This window comes from Diorhabda sublineata, chromosome 4 (genome assembly GCF_026230105.1).
Source record: "Diorhabda sublineata isolate icDioSubl1.1 chromosome 4, icDioSubl1.1, whole genome shotgun sequence".
In the NCBI taxonomy this organism is placed as follows: domain Eukaryota; kingdom Metazoa; phylum Arthropoda; class Insecta; order Coleoptera; family Chrysomelidae; genus Diorhabda; species Diorhabda sublineata.
This window is the reverse complement of record NC_079477.1, coordinates 14,238,839-14,251,049: the sequence shown is the minus strand read 5'-3', so window position 1 is coordinate 14,251,049 and position 12,211 is coordinate 14,238,839. Positions and strand designations below refer to the sequence as shown.

Genomic DNA, 12,211 nt, shown 5'->3' with positions numbered 1-12,211 from the left:
CATTGTAATTGGTATTACTTTCTCTTATTCTCTTATTTCGATAATAATTGATATATGTCATCTATATAATAACAACACGCTTATTTGAAATAAACATGTATATTTGAATAGGTTCTCTGGAGCAAACAAGATTTTACTGTATTGAGCTATATTCCAAAGAATAATCAAGTTTTTTTAAAAAATATCCATAATCCAAAGTTTGGTGTATTTGAAATCGTTTTATACATATAGAAACATTTTTTTATGAAAAAAAGGTCCAATTTTACTTATTATTACATCTAATATCAGTGAAATTTTCATTCATATTAGATTTTTTGCAAGGAACTATCATGATAATAATTAATAAATAATAAAAAAATTAACTTTTATGGTACTAAAAATGCAGAAATAATTGTTTATGATTATAGAAAACTTTTATTCTAACAATTTCCTTGCTGCATTTGAGTGTTCTTGCGATTGCTAAATTTTAAGGTGACGCTACTTGGAAATGTGTAACAAGTTTATTAAATAGGATATATTTCCATATTGTAGACGCCCCATTTTCAAAATATCTCTTGGTTTATAAATTTCAAAAATAAAATTGTATTTTCATATATATAAAAATTATATTATAAAATTTCGTGTTTTATTGATTAAAGTAAAATACAATGTTTATACGATTTACAACAAATACGGCAATCATCTACGTCTTCCTAATTATATGTATCGCAGAAACAACTCAAGCACATTTGCTATCATTATCATTTTCTCGAGGAATTATTTCTAAAAACTTCATTAGAAACAATCAACATAATATATAGATTCATATCGTGCCATATAATTTTTGTTTAGTAACTTTATTTTATATAACTCACCAATTAGGTAAAACAACTCAACAATGTCTGAAAAGGCAGATTGTAACTCCTTTTATCGCTATGAACATTTAAATGCATTATTTTACCTAACTTAATAAATACGGCATAGGTTTATTTCATTGCCTCCCATTACTGCCGTGCATATGATTTTTTACCTGCAACAATTAATGTGAATTAACGCACAATCCTTTGTTCACTTCATGTTTTTACGAAGATTTTCTACGTTTCTTCAATGTTTCAGTAATTTCATTCAAACCTTTTTACAGTATTTTCGAAGAATTATCATTGAATCTAAGCTGTGATTTATCATTTTTTAAAAAAACTTATTAACAAATATTCTATTAAGTATACTGATTCATCATTCATTGTTAGTTCTTTTTCCAATGAATTTTAATTTCGTGGCTTAATAATTTTTTAAAAGGGTTGAAGTCTAGGGGTCTCATGATTCATCAAACTTTCATAATTTGGTATTTTTGTTTCTTTCCTCTATATTTTATATACGGTAAATTGCCTTCCGATATTATCTCATCTGTAATATTTAGCTTCAGATAAACCCCCTTTTGACTATTTTATGTTTACTTCTTTCAACAAGTTCCGGGCATCTCACACAGATGGTACAAAATTTCGAATTATTCGATATTTTAAGTTTGATTTGGTTCAATTGGCATCCAGATAATTTCGATTTATTAATACTACATTATTTGTATTCTGTTTACAATTTTTTCCGGATTATTTTCGTATCTGGAAACTGAAGCTATTGGATAGGAAACCATCCATTCCATCATCCATATCATTCTCGAGTATCCTCATTTCATAACTCTCGATATTTCTCCTGCAACTATCAATTATAGAAAACAGATGTTCTTAACTTTTAACCTTACAAGAGAATCAACACTTCTGCTTTCGTCAACCTTAACCAACGCATCTTGTCAAAGATATTATTTGAGTAAAATATTAAACATTTGAGGCTCTGGTAGCCCGAATTATACAATTGATTAAAAAATATGGATAAAAACCACAAAATGAGTTTGAGTCGAGTTAAACTGTATTTATAATAATTTGAAAGCCACCTGTTGGTTTAAGATCAACGGACACAATGATAAGAAACAAAATTTTATTTGGAACTTGTTAGCGGAGTGAACAGAATTTTTTACGACGAAATGTGTCAATAAATCAAATATGGATCTATTACTGTACGTTTGAATCAAATAGACCATCAGTTAAGTGGATTACAGCTAGTAAAAGCCGTTTAAAGCTACCAGTTACTTCAACATCAGCTGGTATCTGTATTTTGTTTCTCGGGCGTGCGCCAACTCGTGATTGTAATACCCACCATTTCTGTTACAATGTCTCAACTCGTGAACATGGTTGTCATGATGATTAAACAACTCATGACGGAAGATTATGCAGTTTTGCTCTTAATGAATCCGTGACGATTTGTTATATGTACTAGGACTACCTTTTCATTTACCTGGAATATCCCTGTTCTGAGTTGACGTATCATTAACGGATTAAAAATCGTCACGAGTTGTAGCGCACCCTGATCATCAACTATTTTGACAAACTGAAACCATCAACAGTGAATATCACATAATGTTATTGTATATATTGAGTGCTGGCCTACTACCCGTCTTAATATTGAACGAACTGTGCCTGTAGTTTCTTGACCATTAAGAGTTTTCTTTAGATCTGCCTCCATAGTTAAACCTCAAACTAATACTCTAGGTGTAAAGATATTTAGCTCCAATGTAGAAGTGATTATCGATATTGAAGTGTATTTTGGTAGTAAAGTAAAATCGTTATATACAGAAGATGCTGAGGAGTTATTATAGTGAAAAAGTTGGTGAATAAAATACAAAAAAAATGTTTTCACTGGTTTGTTTGTGACCTTATGAAGTATATTTGCTATTTAGCCTTTTATATATTCGAAGAGATATTTGTTCAAACTTTCGTGAACTACTTAATTGTAACAAAATTCTTCTATTTGACATGCACATAAATATGTGTCTGAACTGAATTATGCCGTTCATACAAATAAATTGTATTTTTAAGTATTTTGATACTACCTAATGCGAAACCACACACATTTAGAAGATGAATGGAGATCTTGATGATATTTTTCTACAGGGCAAAATAGCTTTAATTAAATACATTCAAATCACGACTATTTCATTTTTTTTTTTGTTTACCACAAGTAGTCGTGCTTAATTAATAACAACATGTATTGTTCTGTATAAATTACCGACATGATTTTTTGATATAAATCACAGTGTGAGTGGTTGAAGCTAAAAAAAGTACAAAGTGTATTAACTTTACGGATTTATGACTGAACGTGTAAAATTATAGTAGCTGGTCACGAGGTTAACTCATTTTTAAATACAACTTATATCATTTAACAATAACAATCGACAGTGTTAGACTGAAAAATTATATGTTACAAGTGTACAACACTGAGCATAGCCTGCAATTTAACTCTGCTCCTTTTTTGTTTTTTATGCGTTTAGCAAGTTGGACAGGGGTGGATTCAAGAATTTTTAACTAACAATAACTCCTTAAAGAGCGGAATATTTATGCTCCACTCACTACATATCATTTATGTTCAATAGTCAAATACCTCTTCTGTCAGAGTCGATTTTGAAACTTCTTTTCAGATATTAGGGGGATTCCTACGAAAATTGAAATATGTAAACTAACTACTGATAATATATACGATAAAGCACTACATGTTCCTAGTCTTATTATCAAAAAGTTGTCAAAACTGAATTTGAATTTTATCACCAAAACACGTGTATGATCGATATTTGTACGATGATATTAAGGCCCAATGAAATAAATAGTTTTATAAATGTGTATGTATAAAAACAATTGAATAGTAATTTGTTATTTTAGAATATAATTCATTAACTATTAATAGTTATTTATAGAATAGTTTACTTCGAAAATATTTTTATGCTGTCCCCATGCAAATCCTTATATACGCACGGATGAATTTGATAACTTTTTATCCCTCTACGCTCTTTTACACAAAACATACATACGATTTCTCGAGAAACAATTCAGATTTTTCGAATAAAAAAACATTATTCAACAAGAATGAGTTCCATTAAAGCTTACAGTTTGGCGTATATAAAAATTTTCATGTTCCTTGCCCAAATATTCAGGTTATTTATATAATTTTAAAGTGAACTAATGTAAATCAATTCAATAATTTATAATGGACACTTCTCCAAAAGTCTTGTCTCCATATTTAACCATTCAACTTAACAGCGAGCTCATTTAAATTTTATTGAAAATGATTTTGATGAATTTGATCGATCAAGAATAGTGGCCTTACCTCAAAAAGGTTTATCTATCCTTCGTCTGAATATGTCACGGACTTCAATGAGTGTTATGCGAAGACCGGCCTCGGGTCGCCCCAGAATCACATCAGAGGAGGGCGACAGTTACATAGCTAATTTCATCCAAAGAAACCGATTTATAATGGTAACTATTTGCTAGCATACCAAAGGGTAGTTTCGAGAAGTACTATCAGAAGGAAATTCCATTTATCAAATTTAAGGGCAAGAAGACCTTCAAGGGTGCCTAGGCTTTCACGACGACACATTGGATTGGGTTTTACAACAATGGTATAACGTTCTTTTTTCCAAAGAGTCCCGAATAAGTTTCCACAATGATAGTCGGCGGGAGAGGATTTGAAGAGGCACAGGTAGATAGGAACGACTCTGTTTGACCAAAGATGTTGTTCCCTATCATGGTTCCATGATGTTTTGAGGGGTATATAATGTATGGTCGCCGTACACCACTTATTGTCATTGAGCAAACAACGACAGGTACCATATACACTGAAAACATTATAAAACCGATAGTTAAGCCCTTGCGCAATGAATATGGAGCAAATTTCATTTTTCAATAAAATAATGCCAGACCACATCGCACGGAAATTGTACAAAATATCCAAAATGAAGGAGATATCTAAAGAATGAATTGGCCAGCAAATTCACAGATATGAATCCCATTGAATATGTGTAGGATTATATTGGCAGTGTAATATCCAATCGACCGAGCGAGAAAAGATTGCCTGGTAGACCAAAAATAGATGGGAAGATCAGATTGTGCAAGATATGGAAAATCTGAGAATACGTGTCTGGAACAAACAGATGCAGCTCAGTGAAAAATGGGGAACAATAGTCGAAGCTGCAAAAATATGTGATAATATCCAGTCGAGGAAACCCACCTGTAGCCCTTCAAGACCTAACTGCTGCCGTTCAAGAAGAGTGGTACAAGAAGCGGTCATACGAACTATTAATTTGTTTTTTTAGATTATATTATATCTTTTTTCTCAAAATAAAAATTTTCACACTTCAATATTTTGCTGATTTGTCGTTACTAGGTTTATTGTATATTTTTGGATACGTGAATTTAAATTGTTTTGCTTCACATATAATCACTCGTATTTTAAGTACACTAAAGTACTCGTATATGATTGAGCACATTTTATAAATTTGAAAATATTTTTTTATTACATAACCAGGGGGGCCAAGGCTTTTAGAGATATGAGTATATATGTATATAGGGAAAATAAATTTTGGTCCTCTTGTTTCAACCTCCCTTTCCCTTGGGACCGTTACGTAATTATTGAATAGTTTCCTGCTAAAAATGAAAGGTACTTTTACTTCATAATACTTTAAAATGGTTTCTTTTTGTTAACAACAGAGGAAGCGACGTTCTGGTAAATCTTCACTAAATATAGATTGCATTAGTGATACAAAATGAACTTTTCAATATTTATAATGTCAACTGCATCTCGCCATTGACAACAGAAAACATAAAGAGTCTCAATCAATATTTATTGATTAACTTGAGATTTAACAATTAATTCTCCGCAAAACATTATCATTAACAATCGATCTTAGCGAAACAGAATAGATTAAGTAGGTTCTTGTGTTATATGTCTGTTTCGAATACATGAAAAATGTATGCATACCACAATATTTTCTAAAATTGTATCAATGAAAATTTAGAAAACATAGGAAAAATCCTATCAATTTTTTATAACAATAGGTGAAATCAATTTTAAATAAGAACCATTTATGAGTAATCATTGGCTGAAAACATCGGAAGACATTGAATCAATATATATATATTTCATAGAATATGTTGTCTTTTCATTAACTGAAGAAATTGATTATTGCTCTTTTACTTCCTAACTCCACATCTGTATTTCTACTTTTATGTTTCATATTCTTTTGCACATTTAAATTATACCCTTATAACTACATGTCAAAGATTAAGTGGGTGTACCGTAACACGTACGAAAATAATAATTAGGCAGATGAAATCGCTTTTAAAACGATTCTTCTTTTTCTTTATTTACCGTTTTGCAACAAATCGATATGAAATTCTTGTTAATTGTTATCGCTTTGTGTGGTCTTAAAGCACGAATTGATACTGCGCTTTTGGTCGGTAGAGAAAAATAAGCAAAGCAAAAAGACCGTGAATCTTATGATATTGAAGTTTGTTTATCTTACATCGGCAAAAATCGATCGAAGTATTGTAAGTCTTTTTATTCTCATATTACAGTTACTTATAAACGTTAAAAAATGATCGGTAAATAGATATTATCGTTAAATTCTCACAATCTACTACAATCAATTCAGAACTAAAATTCGAACAGATGGAAAATTAAGGAAATTCAGAAAATACCTATGATGGTAAAAATTTCAATATTTAGGTAGATGTGGCATTTCTAGTCGATAATAATTTGGTGCTCGCGATATTTTAAATGTTCGAAAGCGAGCGACAAAGATGTGTGAGGTCACAAAACGTCAATATAACCCATAAATTAAGTTTATGTAGCTTAAGCCGTTGGTGAGTTTATACTTGTTACTAATTACAGGATCATTTTGTTATTTAGTGCCACATATTGTTCAGTTGAAACAGATTAGTTGAATGAGACAGAAGGATACAATTAGTCTCAGTTCGGGCTTTCGAGAAAAAAATTGTAGGCTTGTCAATTTTCGATGGTAATAGTGAGTAGGCCAATGTGAACATTCTATTACAAATGTAAATGATAACGTTTACATATCTATAAGTGTTTTGTATATTCATATTTGTTATTTTTATTATTAGAATCTTAATTGATATAACACCTTCGTATGAATCAAGTGTATATCATTGTTATTTGCAATACTGTGCTCCACGGTGCGAGGCGGTGCTGTAGCTCTCTACTCTCTAATTAGAAAACTACCATTCTTCTGCCTACTTTTAATGAAAATTGAAAAACAAAATGAAATACTAATGTTTTGAATTATTTCTTTGAAAAATTTGAAAATGTTAGACTTTACACTAGCGAAAGGGATCGAAAGGGAAATTCGTTCAAGAGTAACATTTATGCTACATTTAGAATATACACACATCTCCAAAAGTCTTGGTCCCCCTTGGTAATTATTCGCAAGATTTTTTTAATTTGAGGATTTTTTTGTTTGCAAATACTTGTTCATCTTATCATACAAATAAAAACAATTACAAAGCAAAAAATTGTATTCGTGTAAAAATAAGCAGAATTTCGTAAAACAAATCCGAAAAAAAAACAAAAATAAAATCTTTTTTTAACAAAAAAATGTGAATACTGAAAATAACATAACTTAATAACTTGTGTTTCCACCTCTTCTTGTAATTAATTATCCAACGCGTCTTGGCATGCCACGAATTAGCTCATCAATAACATTATTGGTTCCACTCTTCTTGAACAGCTGCAGTTAGGTCCCGGAGAGTTAAAGGGGGGGGTTCTCTATTGGATATTGCTCTGCCAAGATAATCCCATACATGTTCGATGGGATTCATGTCTGGCGAGTTAAATCTTTGGATATTTCCCTCTTGTAGCATATTCTAACCCTTGGTACGTGATGTGGTCTGGCATTATCATCTTGAAAGAGGAAATTTGCAGGAAATTTGCTCCATTTTCGTTGCGCAAAGGTTGCACGATTACTAGGATAATGTTTTGAGGGTATATGGCACCGTTCATTGATCGCTCAATAAGAATAAGTGGAGTGCGGCGACCATACATTATACCCGCCAATACATAACTGATCAACCTTGATAAGGGACAACGCCTCTTGCGAAAATTAGTCGCTCTCGTCTACCTGGGCCACTCCAAATTCTTTCCCGACGTGTATTACTCTGTAGGCCAAATCGTGACTCGTCAGAAAATAAGACGTTGCGCCATTGGGGTAAAAGCCAATTCCGATGCTCTTCGGCCCATTGGCGACGTTCAGCTCTATGTCGAGGTAGAAGTCTAGGTACCCTTAAAGTCTTCTTGTCCTTAGATTTAAAGAATGTAACCTCCTTCTTATGGTACTTCACGAAATTACTCTTCGGTAGGTATGCAAAAAATGACTTCGGCTGTTACCGTTATTCTTCAGTTTGTTCGAGTGAAATTAGCCATATACTGAGCTTCCCTCTCTGAAGTCACTCTAGGTCGACTAGAGTGCAACGCCACCAGGTTCTTGAAAAAGGGCCTTTTGAAGTTCGCGGCATATTTAAACGCCTAGCAATCTCATGATTTGAGAAACCCTCTTGGTGTAGGGCCACAATTCTTGCTCGATCAAATTGAGAAATCGGATTTCCTGGCACCTTAGACAAACTTCAACAAATACTTTCTATACACACCACAATCCAAAACTGACTTCTTTTACAAAATTTTGAATATTTTTATTTGTATGATAAGCTAAGAAGGTATTTGTAATCAAAAAATGGAGGTGTGTATATTTTATCTCATAAAAAATATAATTACAAAGAGATATTTGGCTGAATGATTTTAATATTAAATTGACGACATCTAAAAATATATTTATTTCTGTATATTTACAACCATATATGAAATGCTGTTATTAATAAATTCATTGAAGGCTGGAAAGTGTCATATCTACTTACCGCCCTCTTTTACTGCCCTCAGTTCCCGCCCTCTGAAGTATTGTAATCGTTAAAATTTTTCTCATATATACTAGATGAATAGTTTTTATATTTAAAAATATAACACATTAACAAATTGTATAATACCTATTTAATATAAATGCAACAAACTAATTATTGAAATTAATGGATAAATTTTAATTATTATAAGCGTTTATAGAAATATTTAGGCCAGTACCAGCGCTGGTGTCTCGAACAGTTATCTCATTTTTTGACAAATTACTTTGCTGTTGAATGACTAAGGTTTGTGAACTACTTGCAACAGCTTCAGAAGACATGGCACATAGATCTTAAAGTTTATGAAAAAAATCTACGAATTTCTTTTTATTATATAAATAATACTGGTATCATTAACACGATGATCCAAACAGAATTATCGTTAACGTGCATAATAACAACCTAAATACGTCTCACGTTAAGAGAATAACATTTATTAACAAATTCACCAACTGAAGCATTTGACACCACTTTGTTTACTTCAATCTACCAATAATAGTAATTCTCTTGAAAATGTTTTGTGCAGGAGTTTTTTTGATCATCTTAATTTTGTTAATTCTTCTTATCTGCTCTCTTCATCATAAACAGTGTTATCAAAATGAAATCATAATTTTGCAAAGTACTTTTTCATTGGAAATATGAAAATTCCTGTTTTTCTCTCTTTTATCAATTTTGAGGAAACGACATATTACGTGCAACTGATGTTTTTGTACCTAGGTATATCAATTTGTTTATTTTTAGTAGGATTGCTATCAATCTTTGCGACGGTGACTATCCTCATCATTCACACACAGAAACTATAGTGACCCTAATGTAGGACCGATTGGGAAGGTGTAAATCTGAATGAAGTCCGGAAACTTTCGAAGATTTTACCCTCTATAAAACACGCCTTCACTTCAAATTCACATTTTGTTCGTCACAGAAAGAGACTTAAATTTCTTATTAATAGTCTATAGTCAACAGTGGTCACAATTTCTTCATTTTTATATGTTTCTCTTTTCGAGTGTGTATTTTTGTTAAACTTCTAATAACCAATAAATATTGTCATTTATATTCCACCAGAACCGCTCTTTTTCTCGTCCCAATAAAGCAAATTTATTTTTGTCTTTATTATTCATATTGATATTAATATAAATATTCTTTTCAGGTGCAAATGGCTTACGACGAAGAGGCCGTCAGACGTATACGCGATACCAAACACTTGAACTTGAAAAGGAGTTCCACACGAACCATTATCTGACACGGCGGAGACGAATCGAAATGGCGCACGCGCTCTGCCTCACAGAACGACAGATCAAAATCTGGTTTCAGAATAGGCGAATGAAATTAAAGAAAGAAATTCAAGCCATTAAAGAACTTAACGAACAAGAGAAACAAGCGCAAGCGCAGAAAGCGGCCGCCGCAGCAGCTGTAGCGCAATCGGTAGTGGAGCAAAACTAGTGGCTGCAAGGGGAAATTTCCTCGGAGGAGCAACATGTCCTGTAAGCCTTAGGTGAATATTCCACAACATTTTTATTTATTTTGTAATAACAAAAATATTTTTTAATCAACACATTTTATTTGAAATTGAATATAACTAAACTTACTATGTTATACATTTATTATAGTATGTATATTTTAGACAAGCTATGATGTATCTAAATCAATTTTATTTGAATTTAAACAGTGGGAAAATCTTCGTTGTTGTGTCTGCCACAGGTAGCTAATAAAATTTTTTTTTCAATAATAAAAAAGTACCCAGCACTCCCAGTAACTGAAAAATGTTCACATGTCTTTTATCTCTTTAACATCGTGATGTGAATGATACGACTAAAAACTCCAATTTCAGCATGTTTGCATTTTGAATCAGTTTTAGAGCAAATACATTATGTGTTGCACCTTAAATGTGACGATAGTTGATGTTAAAGGTTATAAAGAAACGTTATAAAGACTAGGAGGCTTGTTATTATAAAAATTCTTCAAAAAGAAAACACTATAAACGTTCAACTTATTCAGTAGCAGCTTCTTATTATTCATGACATGAAATAGTAATGTTCAACTGCTCTAAGTAGGGAAGAAGTATGTCATATAATGAGTTTGGCGAATCTTCAACAAAACCGGAGAAATACAAGGATCTAAATTTCACTTGTTCAAGAAGCAAAAGAACTGAAAAATACTATACCGTTCCATTTGTTTCTAATTGTAAACGTTTGCTGAAATAAAACCAAATCCGATTGAAAAAAAATATTTCTAGTAAATAGGATTTAAAACTGAATATCAGAAATAAATCATGAAAGTGTTTTTTCAAATTTCGCTAAGTAAAGTTTTCGGGATCACAGCTCTTTAAAACATGTTAGAGTTAAGTAATTAGACGAGAAACATTTTGCTGATTTAATCAACAATCTAATACCAAAACTTTCTGGGATCTAATCTGCAAGAGATTTAAAGATAAAGCAAGAAATTTCTATTGAAGGAAATATCTAGAATTCAAACTACAAGAGATATGAACATTGAACAAGAAATTTGTATTAGTAAGTCAGTCAAACTAATATAATTCGTCAATATTTTGATATGTTTTCAAATTCTAACTACTCGATTGAAGTTTCTATTTCGAACTAAATTGTTTTTATAACAGATTTTTTTATTAAACTTTCTAAAATTCAATGTATATATTTCTTTATTAGAAAACTAAATTTCAATACAATGGGCCAAAAAATTATTGGTCAAAAATATCTCTTATCTATTTACCGCCATTACTAATTGCGTTATCAAAATTTAAAGGGAAACATGAAAATATTGAAAATTAACCGTTCCCATTGTAAAAAATGTTCTGAACGTCTAAATTAGGAAATAATTTGTAAATAATGTAAAAAATAAACGGCATTTTGATCAAATTTAAGAGTTTATTCCTAATCATATATATCTACTGAATTTTCTATAAAACGTTATGAATTGATTATAGTTTTTTGTATTGTGTTGATTAAAAAATAAACTTGTTTGCATGCTTACATGTTTGTTATTTGTTGAAATGAGAATATGTAAATTGAATTGTATACAAAATAAACTAACAGCATTAAATATTCTTTCTGTTTTATTGCAAAAATTACTGTTAATATTTGATATAAATATGGTAGTTCGTAAAACAATTTAGAAACTTATTTTAGACTAACGACCGACTGCATATATTTCAATTGAAATTAATACGTTTGAGTTTGGATAAAAATTTTTAAACAAATCTTATTCTTATTATCTATCCAATTGAGTTTCATTCATTCATCATACCCAACTTAAACCGGTGATGTCAAAATTAAGTGGTTATTATTACTATTTCGTATGAGTGAAGATTTCCACCATTTGGATACTCGTTATTGTATATTAGAGGTCTAATCTACCAGTCTGAAGAAGACAAT

At 31.1% G+C, this 12,211-nt stretch overlaps 1 protein-coding gene across 2 annotated transcripts in view; it reads left to right on the top strand.

Moving 5' to 3' along the window:
* Positions 1-12,211, top strand: part of LOC130442970 (homeotic protein ultrabithorax) — a 381,554-nt gene that overhangs the window by 268,792 nt on the left and 100,551 nt on the right. For both annotated transcript variants that reach the window (XM_056777389.1, XM_056777390.1), the window contains exon 3: positions 9,970-10,314. In XM_056777389.1, coding sequence (XP_056633367.1) covers positions 9,970-10,262 — 293 coding nt within the window. In that variant the 3' untranslated portion in view covers positions 10,263-10,314. The remainder of the gene's footprint in view (positions 1-9,969; positions 10,315-12,211) is intronic.